General features: G+C 45.5%; 1 protein-coding gene across 4 annotated transcripts in view; it reads left to right on the plus strand.

Moving 5' to 3' along the window:
• The window catches only part of RAI1 (retinoic acid induced 1), a 529708-nt gene that overhangs the window by 493739 nt on the left and 12055 nt on the right, over positions 1-23914 (plus strand). For all 4 annotated transcript variants that reach the window (XM_069210069.1, XM_069210068.1, XM_069210071.1 and 1 more), the window contains one exon: positions 19018-19111. In XM_069210069.1, the coding sequence (XP_069066170.1) occupies positions 19018-19111 (94 nt within the window). The remainder of the gene's footprint in view (positions 1-19017; positions 19112-23914) is intronic.

Raw genomic sequence — 23914 nt, forward strand, 5'->3', positions numbered from 1 at the left:
CACTGCAGCATGCCCTCTGGACTATCCAGGGCCACTTTAGGGTTGCTTATATGTATTTAAAAATGAAGAGTTTGGCTTGGCAAAAAGTGTATTTTGCCAGGTTGACATGGCAGTTTGAAATTGCACACACAGAATGCAGGCCTGAGATGTTTAAAGGGCTACTTAAGTGGGTGGCACAATGAGTGCTGCAGGCCCACTAGTAACATTTAATTTACAGTCCCTATGTACCTGTAGTGCTACTTTACTAGGGCCGTTCAAGGTAATTAAGTGTGCTAATTGGGTGTAGGCCAGTTCGGTCATGTTTTAAGGAGAAAACACAAGCACTTTAGCACTGGTTAGCAGTGCTAAGGTGTGCAGAGTCCTAAAAGCCAACAAAAACGGGTTTAGAAAATGGAAGGGAGAAGGCAAAATGGTTTGGGATGGCCCTGCAGAAAGTGCCAAGTCCAACATTCAACTAAATAATTTCTCTAATCGTGACCTTAACAATAATAGATCTGTACCATCCTCCTAGGTACATTCCTTCCTTCTCATCCAGTTGCTGCCCAACTGGCTTCATAGAATAACTAGATGAATCTCGTGATCAACCCAGCTAATTTGGAAACTATGGTCTGCATAGTGTGGTGTGGGTGGGGGTTCCCACTTCGATGCTAGCATAAATTAAATTTGAATTTCTCGCCCAGATCTAATTGCAGCTCTGTGTTTATTACCACTCTGCTGGTTCGAGTACATATTTCCTTTATTTAGTTTTATTGTCCTCCCTTACACACATTGCACAATGTTAGTAAGATATTAACCCAAGAGCAGTAAAAATAGATAGCCCTGCATTGAACCTAGCTCTCGAGGAAAGTAAACTTAGGTTTTTGATTCTTTTGCCTTGTATGATTTTTCTGCTTGGCTAAGTACCAGTGTGCACTAGGTGGTTCTAGCTGATTTTAGCAGAAAATCACTGCAAGAGGTGGACAACATTAATTCATTCATTTTGACTAATTGTTACATATGCAAAATAAATCTTTCTAAATATTCTGAAAATAATCATTGTTGTTGGCTAAATCAATTCATCTTTCAGGCTAGCAAATTCTCAAAAGAAGCAGAAAGGAAGTTTCAAAATTAGAAACGTTTTGTCAGTTTCCAAAGCTGTTGTGTTTAAATATTAAGCCATCCCAGCAGCTGTGTGATAAATTGGCCAGCTTCTTTCGCTGTAAATTGTTTATCCTTCAGGGTAAAAGAACTTAAGTAGCTTTCGGCCACCTAAGTTTGTCATTATTCGACATGCTGATATGCTATCCTCTTTGAAGACAGTAACCCTGCAGACAGCTGTATTATACATATTGCAATTGCATTCTGCACTAGATTCCTCCCCCATTTGGATATTGATAGTGTTACATCCAGCTGTCCTCCTATAACGTCCTGTTGTGGACGACTAGGTCCTTATCAAATCAAATCATTAACATTTATAAAGCGCGCTACTCACCCGTGCGGGTCTCAAGGCGCTAGGGGAAAGAGAGGGTTACTGCTGCTCGAAAAGCCAGGTCTTTAGGAGTCTCCGGAAAGCGGGGTGGTCCTGGGTGGTCCGGAGGCTGGTGGGGAGGGAGTTCCAGGTCCTGGCCGCCAGGAAGGAGAAAGATCTCCCACCCGCCGTGGAGCGGCGGATGCGAGGGACGGAAGCGAGTGCGAGGCCAGAGGAACGGAGGAGGCGGGTGGGGACGTAGAAGCTGAGGCGTCGGTTGAGGTATTCCGGTCCCTTGTCGTGGAGGGCTTTGTGTGCATGGGTGAGAAGTCGAAAGGTGATCCTTTTGCTGATTGGGAGCCAATGCAGGTGTCTCAGGCGTGCGGAGATGTGGCTGTTGCGGGGTACGTCGAGGATGAGGCGGGCCGAGGCGTTTTGAATGCGTTGCAGGCGATTTTGGAGTTTGGCTGTGGTTCCAGCGTAGAGGGTGTTGCCGTAGTCCAGGCGGCTCGTGACGAGGGCGTGGGTCACGGTTTTTCTAGTGTCGGCGGGGATCCAGCGGAAGATCTTGCGGAGCATGCGGAGGGTGAGGAAGCAGGCGGAGGACACGGCGTTGACTTGCTTGGTCATGGTGAGAAGAGGGTCCAAGATGAAGCCGAGGTTGCGGGCGTGGTCTGCGGGGGCCGGTGCGGTGCCGAGGGCCGTGGGCCACCAGGAGTCGTCCCAGGCAGACGGGGTGTTGCCGAGGATGAGGACTTCCGTTTTTTCAGAGTTCAGCTTTAGGCGGCTGAGCCTCATCCAATCTGCGACGTCCTTCATACCCTCTTGTAGGTTGGTCTTGGCGCTGGCGGGGTCCTTAGTGAGGGAGAGTATAAGTTGGGTGTCGTCGGCGTAGGAGGTGATGATGATGTCGTGCTTGCGTACGATGTTGGCGAGGGGGCTCATGTAGACATTGAAGAGTGTCGGGCTGAGTGATGAGCCTTGGGGTACGCCGCAGATGATCTCGGTGGGTACTGAGCGAAACGGAGGGAGGTAAACTCTTTGGGAACGGTTTGAGAGGAAGGAGGCGATCCAGTCCAGGGCCTGGCCTTGGATCCCGGTGGAGCGGAGGCGGGTGATTAGGGTGCGGTGACAGACGGTGTCGAAGGCAGCCGAAAGGTCGAGGAGAATGAGGGTGACTGTTTCACCGTTGTCCATCAGGGTTCTGATGTCGTCTGTGACTGAGATGAGGGCGGTTTCCGTGCTGTGGTTGGTTCGGAATCCGGTTTGTGAAGGGTCGAGCAGGTTGTTGTTTTCCAGGAAGGTGGTCAGCTGTTTGTTGACGGTCTTCTCTATTACCTTGGCTGGGAAAGGCAGGAGAGAGATGGGGCGGAAGTTTTTCAGGTCGCTCGGGTCAGCCGTAGGTTTCTTTAGTAGGGCGTTGACTTCGGCGTGTTTCCAGCATTCGGGGAAGGTAGCAGAAGAAAAAGAAGAGTTGATGACGGCCTGGAGGTGCGGGGCGATGATGTCGTCGGCTTTGTTAAAGATGAAGTGAGGGCAGGGGTCCGAAGGGGCGCCGGAGTGGATAGAGTTCATGGTGGATTTGGTTTCTTCAGTGTTGATGTGGGTCCAGTTGTTGAGGGTGATGGTCGGGGGTGCGGGTTTGGTGGTGTTTGGTTGGGTCTGGTGTCCGAAGCTGTCGTGGAGGTCGCTGATCTTGCGGTGGAAGAAGGTGGCGAGGGATTCGCACAAATCCTGTGAGGGCGTGACAGCGTTGGCGTTTGGGGTTGGAGAACTCCTTGACGATGCTGAAGAGTTCTCTGCTGTTGTGGCTGCTTTTGTCCAGTCTGTCGGTGAAAAAGTTCCTTTTAGCAGCGCGGATCAGGTGGTGGTGTTCGCGGGTAGCGTTCTTGAGGGCGGTCATGTTGTCAGCAGTGTGGTCCTTGCGCCAGGCCTTCTCGAGAGCGCGACAAGTTTTCTTTGATTCTTTGAGGGTGTCAGAGAACCAGAGAGGTTTTTTGGTGTTGGTCTGTCGATGCGTGCGTTTGAGGGGAGCAAGGTTGTCTGCGCAGTTGGAGATCCAGTTTGTGAGGCTGAGGGCTGCGTCGTTGGGGTCGGTGGTGAGGGTGGGTTGGTTGGCGGCGAGTGCGGAGAAGAGTTGCTCTTCGGGGATCTTGTTCCACTGTCGACAAGGGATGGGTTGAGTGCGGAGGTGGCGGGTCTCGCGTCGGAATGTGAAGTGGACACCGCTGTGGTCGGTCCAGTGTAGAGCGGAGGTGTGGCTGAAGAAGATGTGTTTGCTGGCGGAGAAGATAGGGTCGAGCGTGTGTCCGGCGATGTGGGTGGCGGTGTTCACCAGTTGTATGAGGCCGAGGTTGGCGAGGTTGTCGAGCAGGGTGGTGGTGTTGGGGTCGTTGTTTTGTTCCAGATGAAAGTTGAGGTCGTCTAGGAGGATGTAGTCCGCTGAGGCGAGGGCGTGCGGGGAGATGAAGTCGGCGATGGCGTCGCTGAATGGGGCGCGCGGTCCGGGAGGACGGTAGACGAGGGATCCTCTGAGGGTGGTCCTCGGGTCGGTGCGAATCTGAAAATGCAGGTGTTCAGCGGCGAGAGGGGTGTCTTCGGTGGAGGTGGTGACGCTGATGGAGTCTTTGAAGACGATGGCGATACCTCCTCCTACTTGGTTGGTGCGGTCTTTTCTGGAGATCTTGTAGCCTTCGGGGATGGCGGTGGCGATGTCTGGAGCAGAGGAGGCGTTCATCCAGGTCTCCGTGATGAAGGCGACATCCGGGGCTGTGGAGTCCAGGAGGTCCCAGAGTTCAACGGCGTGCTTGTGGACGGAACGAGCGTTGACCAGGATGCACTTGAGGTGGTTGATGGCACGTGGGCTTGTGGTCGTGGTAGTTGCGTGGTGGAAGATGCGTTTGCAGGAGTTGCAGGCGAAGGGTCCATGGGTGCGTTTGGGGTGAGCTTGGAAGCAGGTGTTGGAGCGTCCTGGGTTGAGGGCGTGGAGGGTGGTGGGGTCGTAGCCTCTGGGATTTCACCCCTGTGGTTCCTTCGTGCAGCAGGAATTTTTGTGGAGGTGCACACTACATTCTACTTTTTAATATTATTTGTGTTTATTGTGATTACTTGGAAACTATTAGGGATTGATGCGTCTCTTTATGAGCTTGCTGCACTCTGTTTAATTAATGTAGCTTGGAAGCAGGTGTTGGAGCGTCCTGGGTTGAGGGCGTGGAGGGTGGTGGGGTCGTAGCCTCTGGGATTTCACCTGGTGAACTTATTGCAATGTTTCAAATTAAATGTATTTATCGAGGCATTTACTAGAGCATCCTTTTTCTTATTCTTTAAGCTTTATCCTCTTATAAAACAGATTTCTGAATGGTCCCATGGTCAGCCAGGAATTTTCCTACTTAACTATGTCACTTTCCAAAGCCTCTTGCTCTGACTTCCTCCAACAGAGAGTGCTGAGGCAATCAAAGTAATATGTCCAAGGTATATCGCAGAAAGGCCTCTGTGAGTGATTTTCCCTACTAAAAGGTTGACCTTGTAGATGTTATTGGCTGAAAGAAATGGATCCCTTCTTAGGACGGTTTATCCTAATGTAACCTTTGAATATGTTTGTAAAATGAATGACATTACATGATGTATTTTAGCTTTATAACTTGATTGGATGTTTGTTCCATCGCATGCTGGTCTGATTTTGGAGAAGGAATTAGCTGAGTGGGTTGTTTCCGTAAGATGAGTTACGCTTTACAATCCTTGGATCAGGTTGCTGAGTGTCAGGGGCTCCATATAATAGGTGCCCCTGACTAGAATGGTACAAATACACAGCCCTCAGAAGGGAACAGCTAAATCACTTTGAGCAGTGATGGGAAGGTCCGGGATGGCTCTGGAGTGAGCTTGTAAACAAGTACAAATGACATTGATGGTGCGTGCAGTGAATGTCTACTGAGGTGCTCATGGACAGTAGAACTAGAAAGAGTGAGATAATTCAGCGTAACTTGTCAGTAAGTATTTCTGGAATAGTAATTTCCTTCAAGGAGGGCACTAGATCGTTGTTTGGAGGCAGGTCGCTGAGCTGGGTATGCCTATCGGGTTAAGTCTCTGGTAGTCTAGAGGGTGTGAATTGTGGGATACTGTACAATGGTTTTACCGCAGTATGTGTGTTTGCACTCTGATCCATTTGATCGGGAAGATGTTTGTTGGGGTAGCAGGTAATTGTAGCAGGACACCTCATGGGACATTGTACTAGGGTGCAGCCCAGAGCTTGCTCACAATACCTTTCTGGGGAAAGGGCTACCATAGCGCCTCATGAAGCCCTGTTGTAAGTTTATTGTCTGCATGTCAAATATCACCAAGGGCCGATGTGAATTATGTCCTGCTTAGGGGATTGGTTGACAGTGTTGGAGGGTTGCGCACCTGCTCCAGATGTAATTTAGCATAGTGTCTGATTATGCAGCAAGTTATGTATAGTTATCTCAAATGTCGGACCCAAACCCCATCACTCCTGTCATAATCACACAGAATAGGTGCTCCATCGAGTGAAGGCTCCCGTCTATGAATGCCTCAGAAGGATCAATACCGACAATTTTCTTGGCAATATTTACCATCTGGAAGGTCCTACCTTTGCGTTTATCACGGAAAGCAGTGATTGCAGCAAAGGGGATAGCGAGTTTCACCAGATGTTTTAGGGTGGAGAGTGCTGTTTTTTTTCCAGGAAGTTGTTCATGCAAATGTTGACCTCATTGTCACTTACGAATCAAACCAATCAACAACCAAGGAATAATCTTGCAAAGCATAATTAATAGAAGAAATTCCAGGGAATCCCTGCAATGCTACTTTAGGGCATGCATTATACAGAATAAAGTTTACAGACCGAAATAACAAATGCCCCTGAAAAAGCCCAGTTGTGCAAGATTTGTTAGTGCCTAAACCTCCCCGCAGTTATACCTGTCGACCACATACAGCTTAAAACAGAACTGTCCTAAGAAAACCCTTTGAGACAAAAATGAGGACCTACACCGAATTGGTTTGTACAGGCAAAAAAATGTAAATAGATCCCATGGGTCGAGATCTTTGAATGGCAAATATATTCACGTTCTGGGGCAGAACGAGTGTAAAATATTTACAGTGCCTAGAGCAATTCTGATCGACACACAAGCTAACGAGGTAGTCAAAATGTTCATGTAGTTCCAGTGCCGGATAATTGAGAGCACATCAGTATACCCTACAGCCCTTCCCCTGGTATATCACACCCAGACACATCTGAAAAGAACCATGAAATCTTCTGTCGCAGAACAAATCTCCTCTAAGGCTGAATTCCAGATACCATGAACAGAAGGCCAAATTACTCCAAAGGCCATGGAAAGCAAAAATTTGAAATTGATCTGCATCTAAAGAATTTTAAGTTGAACGCAACATTATGCTGGAGCCTCTTCAGGCTTTATCTAAGTACCTTAGTAGCATGCTTTTTTGGAGTCCTACTTATTCCTTGGAAATAGTACTTTCTTCCCATGTGGTAGATGGGAAGTCAGATTAGTTTTAGGAGCCACCTCAACCCAGTGGACCGTTGCATAGTGGCACTTTCAGTGTACGCCACGTTTTGTGTTGTGCAAGCCTACATGCACCCTATATTTTCTCAAGGGTGCTGGTGCTCTAACTGTTGCAGTTCCCCTGTCTTTCCAGGCCTCCTGAACACAATTTTATTTTGGTGCTTTATCTGAAAATATGAGGAGGGTCATAGATATATGCGCCAATATTTGGAGTCAGAGTAATTTACTATTCTAACTCCAAACCTAGAAAATATGGTGAATTGTATTTTCATTAGCCACACTGTTGTTTCAGCAACCAGGGAAAGCTAAAATATAAGTCTGTCAGTACACAGGCATGTAACGTGTTCACAAAGTCAAGAGGCTGTAGAGCATGGTCTGATGTGTAGCTCCAGCACATGGAACTGGTGGAGACATGCCACAACAAGCATTTGCGATGCAATGGGTCTCACATTTGCTTGAGTTATAGCTATTAGCGTTGTAAAATCATAACCGTACTTTTCTTGCCACATAAACTGAAAATGAAAAGTGAAACAGTTTCATATAAGCGATCTGACGGCAGCCATGAGCGCAACGAAGACACACAAAAGGAAACAGACGTTCACTCGCAGTGAAACGTATCGGCAAAAGTGCAGTTATCGAGGTAACCGGCAAAAGTGCAAATATCCATGTAACAGGGTTGATGTCATGAAAAGCGCTTGATTACTGCCCAGCGAGATCGCGCTGCATAGGTAATAAAGCGGAAAAGTAGTCCAGAAACCATATGGAAAACATTGAGCCTTGTAAGTTTTCAGTAGTTGGCTGGTGCGCTCGAGGAGGGCTAAACACAGAAAAAGGCATGACATACGCATGCCTTTCACTAATGAAATCAAGTGAATTTTAAAAGGCAAGCCCACAGACCAACCAAACTGATGGGCGTGACATTGGCATGGTTAAAAGCCCACAGAGAGATTAGACCAAGGACAGATCGCTTTGTGTGCTCGACCCTAAAAACACAGCCTGGCAGCTGGAATGGATGAAGTATCGCCTTGTCAACTTGTGGCACCAGCAGATAGCTATGGAGCAACAGTTGCCAATGTCACCCCTAGGTTGAGGCCGAGACCTCGTGTCTAGAAGATAGGAGTCATTCTACCCATTAACAACTGAATAACCGGCCATCCTTAGCAAACATGCTTTAAGCAACATGAAATCCATACCTATACTCTGGTGTCTCCTCTTGGTCCGGCATTTCCCGAAAAATCTTTAACATTACATAAATGCATGTGCAGGAGCTTTCAGTCCGCTCCCTTTGTCCATTGGCCTGTTGTGTCATTCACATTTGCCTTGACCACCCAGAAAACCGCATATTCACCATAAAGTAACCTTAAGTGTCAAGTTCACATGGTGCAGTGGTATATTGGGCATAAATGTTGTGCCATTGAGGGTGTAATATTGTTTACCTAGAGACGTTTGCTTTTAGATAAGTGAAATCTTAAAAGCTGAGGGCTTACATCCTCGGCGCTGTGCTGAACTCCATGTAGCCTCTTTGTGCAGAAATAAGCATGTCTTTGTATTCTGTTTGTAAAATATGTCAAGGCGCTAGTGAGATGCAAAGATGTTGCCTATACTCTGTGAAGTCAGGTACAGAGGTATAGATGTGGAAATGTGAAAGAACAAGGTTGCGCTGTACCATGGACAAAACACTTAGGCCCTCATTATGACATTGGTGGCAAATGCCACCTACCGCCACGGCCACCAACATACCGTTGCCGTGGTTACCTACGGTCCACCTAATTATGACCGAAGGCAGAATTCAACCAGAAGGCTGGCGGAATTCCGTCTAAAGTCATGGCGGCGGACAGCGGTGTAAGGTGCCTACCTTATCATGTTCCATGATACGACGCAGTGTTTTTCTGGCGGACGCTGCTGCTGGCAGCAGCGCAGCATCCCTTCTCCTGCCGGAGGACCCCCTGCAAGCAGCTAAGTCTGGTTGTGCGTGTGTGGGGTTTGTGTACGTGCATGTTGGGTCATGTGAGTGCGTGTGTGCCTGGATGTATGCCCATGAGTGTTGCTGTGAGTGTGTATGAATGTATGCATGCATGGGTGAATGTGTATGCATTTGTGTATGGGTGTGTATGTATGTGCGTGTGTATGTATGTGCGGGGGTCGGTGGGGGAGGACTCGGAGGAGGGGGGGCAGGGGAGACCCCTATTAGTGCCAAGGAAGGAATTCCCTGGCACTGATAGTGCCTACCGCCATGGATTCCGTGGCGGTACAGAAACCACGGAAACCATGGCGGTGGGTGGGGTCAAAATGCAATGGGGGGCCTAGTGACGGCGCCGGGCCCAGCGGTCATTACCGCCGTGGCGGTCGGTGTGTAGACTTGATGGTTTGGCTTAAGCCAAACCGCCAATGTCATAATAGTGGAGGTACGTCCCGCCAGCCTGTTTTTGGCAGTAGTACCTCCACTATAGCACCGACCCCCCTTAATGTTACTGGCAGTGCCATGTAGAGGTCACTCGCCTACTTTCAATCCTTAAATTGTGTTAAACTGTTTAGTGGGTCGGTGCTGTGAGTAAATTTCAGTCTTGAACATCGATAATGGTGTTGATCCATAAATGCTGGATTGATGCCAGATTTTTAAGAGTTCTGCAGAGGATCTTAAGGTGAGCGAGTCTAAGTTGGAATCATTTACAAAACCAATGGTCATCCTAAAAATCTGACATAGATTCAGTCCAACTGGATCACGTTGCTGCACCATGCCATGTGCTAGAATCATGTTCTACAGAACATACGTTTCTTTCACTTTCATGTTCTCAGCACGCATCATGTTTTTTCTGGTTGCAGATGTCTGACCATCAGCAGGTTATTGCAGGGGACTAAAGCCCTAACATGAATTTTATCAAGTTAAAGTGTTTGCCACCAAAACTCGACCAGATTTTGCAGTGTAGAGACGTGTTCGTGATTTTTTTCTGGAGCCCTGCCGCATGGCACCACTCTGCTCAGGCTGGAAGTCGGGGCAGCAGTCACAAGTATCTTGTCAGACCTTTTATTCATAGAGGGGATTTCTCTGCCTCTTCCACCATTACACAGAGCTGAGCTGCTTGCAATGGTGCACGCAGGATGAGGTCAGCATATGTTCTTGCAGAACAGCCTGAACTAAGAATGAGTCAGTATAAAGACTCCAGCAGAGCCCGTCTCAATGTCACCCACCCAGAGCGAAGGAAAAATGACCTCACTCTAGAAATGTATGCAGACTAGCAAGAGATCAAGTGCCGCAGCCTAGAATGTGTTGACACTAGAGGGTTTAGCTTCTTTTGTTCACAAATGGCAAAATATGTTCCTGATTATAGTAGCTAACATTTCCCCCAAATGCTCTGATGATAATATTGATGTTTTTACTGACAAGAATCAGAACCACACACAGATCCCAGAAAAGAGTGAGCTAGCAAGAATGTACAGCAAGCCAAGAGGATGGCACAGTGAGCGAAGCGCTCCTTGCTGACACGTGGTGCGTGGCTTGAGTTCAGGTCCAGAAAAGGCTAGCACAGCTTCTCATCCTTTTGAGGACTATACATTGGATACCATTACATTGCGTCATTGTAAGGCCTGCCTGTTACACTCCTGAGTAACAGCAAAAGCTGTGCTGGTATACTTTGAAATGTAACATAAAGAGTGTCATCACAAAGGCGAGGAGGTTCTATTATCATAATGGCTTCTTCTCCCCTAACAATTGAAGTGGTGTTGGCTACATAAATATGAGTATCAGTTTTGTAGAGCACTCCTACACCACAGTTCGAGGCTTACCAGTGGGAAATGTGAAGGAGGACGCTGGAAGAGTAGAAATTATATTTAACCCCACCAACGAGTCGTCCTCAAGGTTGTGTAATTTCCAATGAACCACAGTTCCTGTGATGGGCTGTTCAACAGAGCTGAAGTCAGTACTGGTGAACCACAGGTTCACTGATGCGAGGTTCAACAGAGCCCAAGTCACTACCAGTGAACCATAGATTCACTACCAGTAGACCATAGATCCACTGATGCTTGGTTTGACAGAGCCCAAGTCATTTCCGTGAACCACAGATGCACAGTTTATGGACCATAAGGCCCATATTTATACTTTTTTAGCGCCGCATTTGAGCCATTTTTAGACGCAAAAGCGGCGCAGACTTACAAAATACAATTGTATTTTGAAAGTATGCACTGCTTTTGCGTTAAAAAGCTGCGCAAATGCGGCGCTAAAAAAGTATAAATATCTGCCTATGTGGTTACAATGAACCGCAGGTTTCGTGATGCGCGGTTTTGACTAAGCCCGAGTGGATACCAATAAACCACAGGTCCTCTGATGCCAGGTTTGACAGAGCCCAAGTGATGCACGGTTCTACCGAGCCCAAGTCGATAACAGTGAACTACAGATCCAATGATTAATGGTTTAACAGAGCTCGAGTCATATTTGATTCAAAATTAAGTTACAAGTGCACTAGCACTTTTTTTGTTTTGTTGTACTTTGAAAAAACATATTTAAAATTAATTTACAGTAACATTTCACAATATATTTTTCCTTTTTTTGTTTAATAAACTTTTTTACTTTTCCCTATACGTTACCATAGGGTGAGCCTAGATTTTCCCACGCTTACAGTGTTAAGGTTTGTTGACTGTGTGCCAGGCGAGGGAAATGAGTAGCACTTCTAGTTTCAAATAGGCCTTCTGCCACACTGGGGATGCCAGCAAATGTGTGGATATTGCATACAAAGTGGAAATCTGTCATTGTTCCCTGATGTAAGGGATATAATCATGTTGGGTTATATCCTGGTCCTGCGTGCTTTGTTTAGCTGAGTTAGCGGTGCTGCAGTGGCGTGGGTGCGCCACAGTTTCTGCCAGTTGATGCCTATAGCTAGGAGTGGGAGGACCTTCTGGGGAGTGTTTATGCACATCCTTGCCTGAGCTTGTGTCCTGTGACTAAGAAGATGAAAACAGCACATTTTCCACTTACGCGTGAGGACTCATTGCTCCATATACCAATTTATGGCTATTTTTATTTGGGTAAGTTACCATATTAGGCTTCTTGCCCATCTGTACTTTGTGGAATATCTGGCTTCTACCACGGTTTAATTGGTGGGAAGACCTGTAGATTTGGGCCAAGCATACGCCTCCTCGCAGCACCGCCCCACACCTGCTCGCATTTAATGCCTCTGCCTTTTTTCATAGTATTTATCACCACCCTCTGTTCCTGTGTTGGTAGCTGCCTGCTGCATCAGTGCTGCTCAGGGCGCTAATGTATGAACATGGTGGACCCTCCGCGTATAGCTGGTAGTGCTTCAGATGAGTGTCATCTGTTGCACACAGAAAATAATGAATACGTTTTTTTGATGTAGAAATTTATGGCACCTTTTTTTTTTTTTCTTTTTTTTTGTAAGAGTTGGGCTCCGACATAGGACTTGTCAGCTTGTCTAGGACATTTGGCAATTCAAAATGTTTTTTTCAGTGAGGGCCTTCCTGCTCAGCTCCTGGTAGTTTGCAGTACTGGTTGGTGCCTTAACTCTGCTAACTCGCAGTCTCACTGTGGTAGATGTTATGGACTCTTGCGAGCATCATGTTTCTGGTTAAGGCAGCAAGTTATAGTGCAATTCAATTGACTACCGTAACCTTCTTGATGCGGGAATAGTAGGAATGGATGCCATCATCTTGTTCTGCATTCTGTACCTTTGTCTGAGACATTGACTGGAACTTCCAGAAGAGCAGAGAAAGTGCTGTTTTTTGCTATTATTTATAATCTGTAACTATTGGGAGTTTTGATTGATGAATTTTTGGCCTTTGGCTGCCTGTGATAGGAGCTGTAACGCACCTCCCTAAGTTCTAAGGTGGTGTGAGGAAGCATTAGACGGTTGAGTGCTCGTGGTTTGGTACATTTTTGCTTAGTGGGTTATGCGACCTCAACAGTACAGTGTGATTTTGCCCCATTCTGCTTCAAAGGTGGCGGGAGATACTTTTATTTGTCAGGAGGTTTCAATCAGAGTCCACTCTGTGTTCCGTAAGTAGATCATTGAGATTTTTTTTTGTTTTTTTTTTCTTCTTTGACATATCCATTTCATGATTTTTTCTTTCCTATTGGGGTAGAATGTTGCTGTATCTTCATGGTATTGGTTCTCCTTGCTCGCAAGGCAGATTGTGTTAGGGCACCTTGCATGGGAGAGTTAATTAATTCTCCATGCTGTGCCCAGCCACACGTTTTTTGAAAGCAGATAAAAACGCTGGATCCTCTGCTGCCCTCCTGGTGGCTTTGCTTTTCGTCGTACATGGGAGAAGGCAGGGGTAAAGTGCTAGTTCAACTCGTAAAATATATCTGCATGTAAGCCTGGATAGAAACAAGAGTTTATTACCCCATTCGCTACCATCGGTGGTCTAGTGCAACTAACACTATTCGAATTCTGCACATGGCATACAGAGGCATACTCATCCCTGCATCAAATCCTCGGGCATGTAGATTCCATGCATCTCAGAAGCATGCCACACTTGTTTTTTTCTTCAGCAACATTGATAGGAGGTAAGAAGTAACTTGGTGGTGGTGTTTGTACAGTGATATGCAGATTGAGGTGATTTTCCTTGGTCTGAAGCACATGAAGGAGTTTGTGTGTCTGGCGGTGTTCCTCAGGTGGTTTGTAGGATCCAAATAGTTACTTCATTCTCCAGGGTGTGCTGTACTGGCTGACCTCCAGTCTGTGTTATGTTGTGTTATTTAAATTTGAATTTGTAGTGCAAGTGACAACCCGAGGGTACTCTGGCTCAATTCTGAGGAGGTTGCATTGGTTGGAGAAGCCTGGAGAAGACACATGATTAAACAAGCATTTGCAATGCAGTGGGTCTCGCATTTGCTTGAGTTAGAGCTATTAGCGTTGTCAACTCCTAACCGGACTTTTCTTGCCACATAAAATTAAAAGTAAAACACTTTCACATAAGCAAGTTGATTCACAGTTCCACGGCCGCCATGAGCATCAGCATGAATTGACACACAAAAGGGAAAAGAAGTTCGCTCCCCGTCAAACTTATCTGCAAAAGTGCATTTAACCATGAAACAGGGGCATTGGCCAAGGCGGTAACAAAACCTCCCCACGGAGGGACAAACGTAAACCATTTACCAATGTCATCAAAGGATTTTTGAAGGGCAAGCCCATGAGCGAGCGGTAGTGATGGGCGTGATGTGGGTTTGTTAAAAGCCCAGATACATACCAATACGTCAGAAAAGCAGCGCTTGTGCACTGCTATGCTCGACCTAAAAAGACACTTTTTGAGTTTTTCTGAAAAAAAATTGGAAGCTGGCAGAGCAAATGGTTGCAGAAGTTTGTTACAGGGATTTGGGGCAATCTAGGTGCGTCCTCCAGGGCTGCTGCAGACAATGCAAAGGGTCTTAGTAAGTAAGAGATGAGCAGACCGGAGGTGTCTGGTCCAAATGTGGAATCAAATTCTGCTGCTGGTATAATATCCTATGTTGTGGTTTGCCATATAGGTGTGACAGAGGAGTTTAAAAGTAGAGAGCTTCTGAATATAGAGCTAGTGGAGAGTGTGCAGGTGGCTGGATACAGAGGTGCAGTGGGAAAGATTCAAAACTAGCCTGGCAGCCACACTCGGCACCACCTGCAGCCTATTAAGAAGACGGAAGAGATGGCTATGTGAATAACATTATTGTAAGGGCTTTAATAACTGCTTTCCTCCTGTCCACTAGGAGCCATTTGAAAATGTGGATCCTCAAACAGGTGGCAGTAGTCTTGAACTTGAAGTTGGCTTTGTCCTTGTCAGTGTCTTCCGATAGGAGGAATATCAACTAAGTGTCATCTGCTGAGTGGATCCTCAAACAGCTTACTTTGAGACTGTGGGTGCAGGTGGGACCCACTGATACTTGGCACTTATTTTAAAGGAAGGAAAGAAGGATTAGGAGAAAGAAGGAAAAACATTGATAAGGGGAAAAACGAGGGACGAAAAATAACCTGGAAAAGTGAAATAAAGGTGTAGGGTAGTGAAATAAAGAGGCATGAGGTGAAATCAGGACTACGCAGCATTGGTATTCAGCATGCCAACTTTCAGTGTTACTAGCAGCGGGTTTCTGAGCAAAACTTTGGGAACCGGTACCTATTTTCCAAATTAACGTCTGGGTGGCAGAGACCAAGTGATCTGGTCCACCTTCAAAAATTGCTGTCTAAAATGACTCCTTAGATTTTGGTGGATTGTGGCGATACAGTGTCCAATACTATTGGTTACCAGGCTATAGAATAGAGTGTTGTGTTTTTCCCAAACAGTACTGTCTCTGTTTTATCGCCACTAAGTTTAAGCATTTGCAGCTCATTTATTTGGCAACTACAGATATGCAGAACTTGAAGTTGGCTTTGTCCTTGTCAGTGTCTTCCGATAGGAGGAATATCAACTAAGTGTCATCTGCTGAGTATATGTCTTTGAAGCTGAAAGAGCAAATAATTTCTGCAAGAGGGACCATGTGTATGTAAATAATGTTGGACTGAGTGAAGAGCACTGTGGAACACCGCATGTAAACTAGGGAGAATTGGAGTGAAAAGGTAGGAGGAATATGGATTGTGACTGATGAGATAAAAAAGATTGAAACCACTTAAGGGCCTTCAAGCAGACTCCTGATTGTGGAGGTGCTTAGAGAGAATGAATAGGACACCTTAACGAATGTCATAGACAGGTTCAATAGAACCAAGGCAACGGTGGCTCAGTGGTCATGGATGCAGCTAATGTTATCTGTCGGAGCAATAAGGGTGGCTTCATGTTGGGTTCAGACTGAAAGTCTGACTGTAATTAATCAAGCAGATGGTGGGTTTATAGGTAACTTGTGAATTTCAAACTAACCAGTTTCTTGAGCACTTTGGCAGGGAGGGAAGAAGAGAGATGGGCCTGAAATTTGTTAAGAACTTTGAGTCAGCTCATGGTTTTTTCAGGAGGAGCAGGACCTGGGTATGTTTCCAGTCCATTGAGGAGGAGAAAGCTGATAGTGAGGGTTTATTGAGGCGGAGAGAGCGTGGCCTACAAGTTCTTGATTAATCATGAACATCTAGCGAGGGCAAGGGTCATTAGTGGAGCCTAATTTGATGGAGAACATGGTTCTAGTTACATCTTCAGTGTTTGTTGAGAAGAGGAATGGCATATCTGCTCGTAAGGGTAGTAGTAGATGTAAGGGTGAAGAAATCTAAACATTCTAGCATGGGTTGTAACGGAAGGTTATCATAAATCTGTTTGTAATGGAAGAAAATGGATCCATATAGGGGGGCAAGAAGAAATAATGGTTTGGGAGTTTGTGTGTACCCAACAGCACTCTTTCACGATGGTTAAGATTTAGTTCATACATACAGATACTGCTTTCCTGAATGTTGGACACCAGGGACAGTCGCCCGGTTTGACTCAACTGAGTAAGGTAATTGTGCAGGGCAGATTTGTAAGTGCTCCTGTCTACTTCGGATCAAATCCAGTGGCCCTGTAGCTGCTTACAGTGGCACATGAGCAGCCTTAGGTCCTCCGTATACCACTTATATGCAGGATTCTGCAGAGGTAAGGTGCTTATTAAGAGGGCAAGGACATTGAATGTATTGTTGAGCCATGTGTTGAAATTGCTAGTGGTTGTGGCAACATCGGTCACCATTTAGTGAGGGTGGTGTTTGGATAGCTCTGATTCCCAGTTTTCTTTTTGTAATTTCTGCCCAATGGCGAGTCTTGAGGCCTGGAGGGGCAGTGGTTACGGGCATATCAGCAGAGAAGTGAAAAGCAATCAGATGATGGTCTGGCCTGGTTTGAGGGTGGAGCAGCATTTGCATTCTAATGTGAATGAGGTTAGTTAAAATGGGATTGAGCAGATGGGGTGCCAGGTGGGTGGCACCCTCCACTCGTCTGGACAGACCTCTGTCTTTCAGGTCATCAGTGCAGTTGTTGGAGTAGGTATTGATGGTGTCTTGTAAATGGCCAACTAGTGTGATAATGCAGTTGTTGGAGTAGGTATTGATGGTGTCTTGTAAATGGCCAACTAGTGTGATAAAGTGTTGGAAACTTAGCGCAAAATGGGGAATAAGCTCCATTAATTTAGACTGAAGTTCTTTTTCATGCCAGAGGTGCTATAAACAAGAGTACCTCCTATATAAGTGCGGTTAGGGACTTTTAGTTGTATTTTGTGTTCTATCTTGCTTGACAAAATTGTAGCCTGGTAGGATAGTGGTGGTGGAGAGAGGTCAAGTGATGGGATTGAACCATGTTTCATTGAAAATAACTGTGTCTGGGGCCTGAGTATTGATAAGGTCCCAAATCTCTATGGCATGTATAGCCAAGGAGAGACCATTGATATAAAGGCAATTTAGGTTAGTCAAAGGAAAATACAGGAGTGCAGATGGTGCAGTGGTTGAGCCTTTTCGGAGGGGATGTTGGAGGACCTTCATTGCAAGAAGGCTGATTGAGGGGACATGAGTTCGCAGATGAAGCAGCAGTGGAGGCAGCAGAAGGCTCCTTCCACTGTGGAAGGGAAGGCACTGAAGCATTTGTAAAGTGGGGAGAGATGGCTGGTGTTGTTTTGTGCAAGGTAGCCACGATGAAGCTGAGTCTGGCCTGTGGTTAGAGTATGGGAGATCCAGGTATTTGGGTTTTAGGTGCAGCCGCTACGCAGATGAGTGCAGACAGGCTTGCCTTTGGCACACCAACGACGCTAAATGAATAATTAAAACTAAAAGGTTTGAAAGAGCCAAGCAGCCCTTAGCCGAAGGGTTGAGGTTTCAAAAACTAGGAAAAAATGTGAGGTGGAAGGAAGCAGTGAAGGAGGACAGGCAAGTCTAGGCAATGCTCTACAGTAGGTGGAATGCTCTACACTTGAGGAATCTACCTCTTACCCAAGACACTAGCAAACTTAAGGTGCATCAAAGAGCTGCTGCTCCTGCTGCCACTGGAGGCCAATTGCCTGAGTCCAGCCCAGCCCCCTCCACTCTCCACAGGAGTTCCAGAGAAGCTGCAAAGCCTAGAGGTGTGTGCTCCCCTTTGGAGGAGCAATTCTGAATTTGTACACATGGCATATGAACCCAAGGACAAGCAGCGATTCGTAGATTAAGGTCTATAGGTAGGTGTCATGCCTACTGGTTCAAGCAGTTAGTCTCATCTCCTGGCTTGATCTCTCAGTCCCAAGATGATAGTAGTAACTTAAATGTTCCATTTGTCATTATCAAGGTCCTGGATAGTAACTTTCCAAGGTTACTGGCAGTTCTTGATGGAGCTCTGGTTGTTCTGTTCAACAGTCCACATTCCTCCGGTATGAATTGGGCTGGGTTCAGTGTGTTCTTTTCAGCCAAACACTCGAAGAGGACGTGAGAGAGTAGCATCACCACATAAAGCTGACATGGCCCTAGATTGTGCCAGTAGAGCAATGTGTGACTTTAGGATTGTGAATCCAAAGTGTGTCTCTGTGGGAGTTAAGAAAAGTCTTGCCACACCCGTGTGAGTCCAGATTCACGTGAGATAAATTATTTCTAACTAAAATGTTTGAGTAGCACCAAATGTTCTGGTACTGTCAGTCCATGTAAATATAAAGTTTATTGTGTAAAATAATGTTTGTTTAGATGCAAATAAGTATGAAAGCATAAGTAATTAAACGGAGACTAGAAGGGACCCCAGTGCCTGCTAGGTAACATGGATTTAGCAGCACAGGTATACTCTTAACATTATCTGTGGCACTTTCATGTCCCCCATAATTAGAGTTACTCCCTGGGAAACTAAAACAACTGTACTGACATGCGCGGCTCTGGTCTGCCAGAGCCACTGAGAGGGTGAGAACTGCTGACTTACTCACAGGAACATGATTAGTTCCAAACAGGTACAGAAGTGAAACGACGATGAACTAACCCCAACCTGTCACCAGATCACGCTTTGTCCAGCAGGTCACACATTCTCCTGCTTGGCAGGAAGGTGCTGAAGACTGCTTAACCTCTCCAGCCTGATATTTTCCATTGTCACTGCAGTACCTGAGATGGCGTCCTCTGAGTGCACATCTTAACTCCTTTCTTTGTTTCTCTTTTGCTACCTTTCAAGGTATGTCCAGGGTGCCAGCAAGCGGGAGCGTCTATCACCTGTTGCCACAAAGGCTGTGCGCAGACATATCACTTCACATGTGCCATTGACGCAGGTAAGGAGAGGCGCGCATCTGGCCATTAATGTATAGGAGCACCAATTCAATATAAGGGTCATCCAGCAGGTCCTTTTAATTTTAGGGAGGGCACAGTCTGGCGGTGCTTATCTCCACTATCACGTCCTGAACGCGGGGGGCAATCATATGGGCTGCCGGTGATATTTGCCTTTATCGAAGCATGCTTGTGTAAATAGCACAAATGTTAGAGTAAATAGCATTCCTCTCTGATGCATTATGCACAGCAGGCGAGATGTTGGCAGATCAGTCTTTGGCTGTTCCTGGGTGATTTAAAATTGTGAAATTAATCCAGCAGAATTCTCTGGGTGTGCTTTGATCAAGTAGTAAAGTGCGTTGTGGGGACTGACATGCATTAATACCTTACGGGGTGATTGAGCCCCCTAGGAGTGCTGTGAACCTACACCCCATCACTATTAAAATGACAAACGTACAGAAAAGGCAATATCCCTTTAGTAAAGCAGAGATGGGCCATGCCGAGTTGGGTTAATTCTTTTGGCCTGCTTAAGGTAGACTATTTTGTTATTGTACAGCAGACAGGTTCCTTGTATAGGGTGGTAGCTCAGAAATTGTTTAGGCGTTTGTGACTTGGAAAGCAACTGCTGTCAGAATTCTACCCTACCATTTGTTGAGTGTTTTAGCCCCTAATGCAGTAGAACAGCAGCAGTTCTTAACCTTTTGACTTCTGTGGGCCCCCAGTGAATCACTAGTGGAAGCCAGGAACCCCAGCATAAGCAATTCCTGTGATTCAAAACAATACACACAAATACAGAAACAAATGTACATCTTATACACACAATATGGAATATATTATTTAATTCACAATCAAAAATCTAATTTTTTATTTGTTAGAAAGGTTGGAATTTTTCAAAATTGTATTTTATTTCTAAAAGATGAATAGATATGCAGGACTGTACCATATCACGTTGTCATTTTTTACTTTCAATGGATGCTCTCATTTTGTTGGGATATACCAGTGTTTCACTTGAGGCCACTAGTCAGCCAGTCTAATTTATGTTTACCGTACTTGTGCTGCTCCGACAATTGAAGCTAAGTATACCTACTTAATTTTTTAGCTCCCAATTTCAAATTCCTTTACAGTTATAGAGCATTAAAAATATTTTCAGTTTTACTCTTTCTCTCTCTCCCTTGGAACTAAAGGAAACAATCTCAGATCTGAAAAGTAGGCTGTCTGTTGGAGCCACATAGATTTTGTTGGGCAAAAGAAACTGTTTCCTTAATAGGGTTGTAGTTGATGTACTCTTTAGATGATTGGGTAGTACATTTTATAATCTTAGACCCAGAGCCACAGACAAGCTCCCTCTTTGCATGTTACCTGTACTCTGGAGTCTTTCTATGTAAGAGGTGAGTATGAACAGTAGGTTATGGATATGTCTCCTCCACCTAAACATAGGACCCAGCTTGTAAAAGGCTTTTACTGTCATGCAGACAATTTGAAGTTACACTTGTCACATACTACAGTGTACTTTGTACACTGGAGAGAAGCAGTTCTGCTTCATCGTACCTGTTGGTATCTGATCTGGTTCAAGGGGAGTCCGAGATACTTGCTGTTATCAGTTCTTCTAGTCAGTTTGGTATACTATCAGTGCAATCACTGTGCAGAGCCCTTGTGAGTTAGGTAAGGATGGAACTACCTTGTGGAAAATAGGAGAAAACTCCTGCCTTAACAACACCGTCTATCTTCTATCTATTTTCTAGATACCTAAACATAAAACTATATTCTCATGTTTTCAAGCAAGTGTTGGACATTAACATTTACAAAGATTTCTTGACTTTAAGTCTCGAAGTTAAAGGTTGGTTTGCTGAACCCCTAACACATCCTTCTCTTTTCTATGGTTTACCTTAAGTGTGTTCATTCACATTCAAATATTGATTTGGCAATGGAAAGGTTGAGCATAATGTGGGTTTCAGCAGCAAATCGTGTGCTGGCAGGCAAAAGACTTGAGCGAAAAACAAAGACGACAAGTATGATGAGTGATGAAGGACACAGGGTGTTTTAAAGTTCTTAATATGTGGCAGATATGTTTTGGTATCCATTATCTTTGCCATCTGAATGGTTGAACCTCACTTTCCTCCTCTTTTTAAACCTTGCAGTAACCTTTTGTTTAGAAATATGGTGACCATTTGTGATCACCTGGACCACTCTTCAGTTATTTTATCATTCATCTATGGTTTTCACACCATCTGTGCCCCAGTCCTTCATGGCCAAAAAATTCTCTACAGCTTAGATTGCAACAAAAAACTCTTAGGTGCTTATAGTCACCTATTATTGAAATTCTTAGGCCGTCTAGCTTCTTTTGTGCTCATTTTGAATCTTTTGCTATTGTGAGGTTCTTTAGAGATAATGGCGGTCATTCCGACCCTGGCGGTCATGGACCGCCAGGGCCGGGGACCGTGGGAGCACCGCCAACAGGCTGGAGGTGCTCTCAAGGGCATTCTGACCGCGGCGGTACAGCCGCGGTCAGAAATGGAAAACCGGCGGTGTACCGCCGGTTTTCCGCTGTCCGACCCCCATACCGCCATCCTGTTCCTGGCGGTTTTGGCCGCCAGGAACAGGATGGCGGTATGGGGTGTCGTGGGGCCCCTGGAGGCCCCTGCAGTGCCTATGCCAATGGCATGGGCACTGCAGGGGCCCCCGTAACAGGGCCCCACCAAGATTTTCAGTGTCTGCCATGCAGACACTGAAAATCGCGACGGGTGCAACTGCACCCGTCGCACCCCTTCCACTCTGCCGGCTCCATTCGGAGCCGGCATCCTTGTGGAAGGGTGTTTCCCGCTGGGCTGGCGGGCGGCCTTCTGGCGGTCGCCCGCCAGCCCAGCGGGAAACCCAGAATACCCGCGGCGGTCTTGTGACCGCGCAGCGGTATTCTGGCGGCTCCCGCCGGCCCTGCGGATACCGCGGCCGGCGGGAGTCAGAATGACCCCCAATGTGTGTTGATTTGACTAAAAATCCACCAGTATCTGTTGTTTCCTACAGAGATGTCATATTGACGGAATTCACCTTGACTCCCCCACTTGTATTTTAGAAGCATTACTTACCTGAGCACAATTTTAGAGTCAGTGGCCTACTGTTCACCGAAGGCTTCTCGTATGAAATTAACCATTAGCTTAGGCTGTCAGGCCCCTTAGGACTTAAACTTATTTGAGAAAAGTTGGAAAGACATGGGCAATGGTATAGCTCTGTCACAGTGGCACTTGTCTATACAGTTGAATTATGAGGGTTCCATTTGAGGGACACACCAATACACTCACCTTCTATCACAAATCACAGGCTATTGAAGACAGGGGCCATAACTGAACTGGTGGCTCTTTTTAACTGGTAGAACTAAGAAAGTAATACCTCCCTCACTTTTTTTTTTTAACCCTGTATAAGATAATAAACAAGTGACATCATTCAGCTATTCTAAAATGAATCATTTTTATAACCAGTATTATTGAATTATATCTGATCACCAACAATAAACTTTCAGTTCACAATGGGAACTGCAAAATATTTGAAAAGCTCACATTTTACTTATATTAATAATCACTGAAAAGTGAAACCCGTCATAGTGAAAAAGAAGTGCAAGTAGTTATGAAAATACTCTAAAGTCAGTTTTGTTTATGAAACACCGGTGCAGTAATGTTAGAGAGTAGAGTTTGGAAGAAATATCTTCAAAAAATGTTTCTGTTAAATCATAAATACAGCAGGGGAATTGAAAACCTAAAGAGGCACTGAGCCCAGTTTATTTCCTTTGTAGTGCTTCACTGGTTGGGGCTCAGGTAATTTTAGCCACTACGAAGTGCTGTTGGCTCGGTTCTATCCCACGCACTTTGGGGATCTCCTCAGGATCAGAACTTGGTGAATATTGTTTCCAGGGGACAAGAAGAAAGCTAGGAAAGGACAATTGTGAAAAAAATATTTCTATAGTTGGTCTCTTAGGAGGATACTTAGGGCCTGATTTAGAGTTTTGCAGACGGGTTACTCCGTCACAAACTTGATGGAGATTCTGTCCGCCGTATTATGTTCTCCATAGGCTATAATGGGATGGTAATACGACAGATAGTACAGCTGTCACGTTTGTGATGGAGTAAACCCACCTGCCAAACTCTAAATGAGGCCCTTAATATTTGAAACTGACCAAAAATTGGATGGCTCTAGAAAAACGATCAGTGGCTTGGCCTCTGTAATAGTTTAAAGATGCTCCAGATATCTTATGCCGATTTTTATCGACTATGGCTACATGGGCTTGTGTGTCCAATTCCATGAAGAAAGCGCAATAGGAAGTGTCAAAAAGGGAAGCTAGTGTAGTGTTCTTGGTAAAGGACAAGGGAAGATTGTCACATTCCATGTGTAAGGGAAATATGAATTCAACAAGAATAGTAAATATTCCCCACATTTGAGAGGCAGTCTTCAAGGTCCATTGAGGGTAAAAAACTTTTTCTAATTAAGAATCAAAGTGTGAAAGTGAGGTGTATGTTACAAATAAATTAATTTGCTCTGCATCTTACCTGTTCACCACGTGATTCAGCCCGCCATTTTTTTCTAATTGGTCTTGACTACCGGAGGAGTACAAGAGATGGACCAAGGCATTTATTTAGAGAGATTTAGTAATGTCTTTGAGCGGTGCAGTTATATCCATGGTGTTCGAGGTTCATTGGCAAAATTGCCAACAAAGATCAGAGCAGTAGATGGTGTTCAATCTGACTGGGGTGCTGCAGCTATGTACAAATTGTAATCCAGCCGTACGTAATTGCACACTTTAAATGCACTTTGGATTTTCA

Source organism: Pleurodeles waltl, chromosome 10, assembly GCF_031143425.1.
Source record: "Pleurodeles waltl isolate 20211129_DDA chromosome 10, aPleWal1.hap1.20221129, whole genome shotgun sequence".
Taxonomy (NCBI): Eukaryota; Metazoa; Chordata; class Amphibia; order Caudata; family Salamandridae; genus Pleurodeles; species Pleurodeles waltl.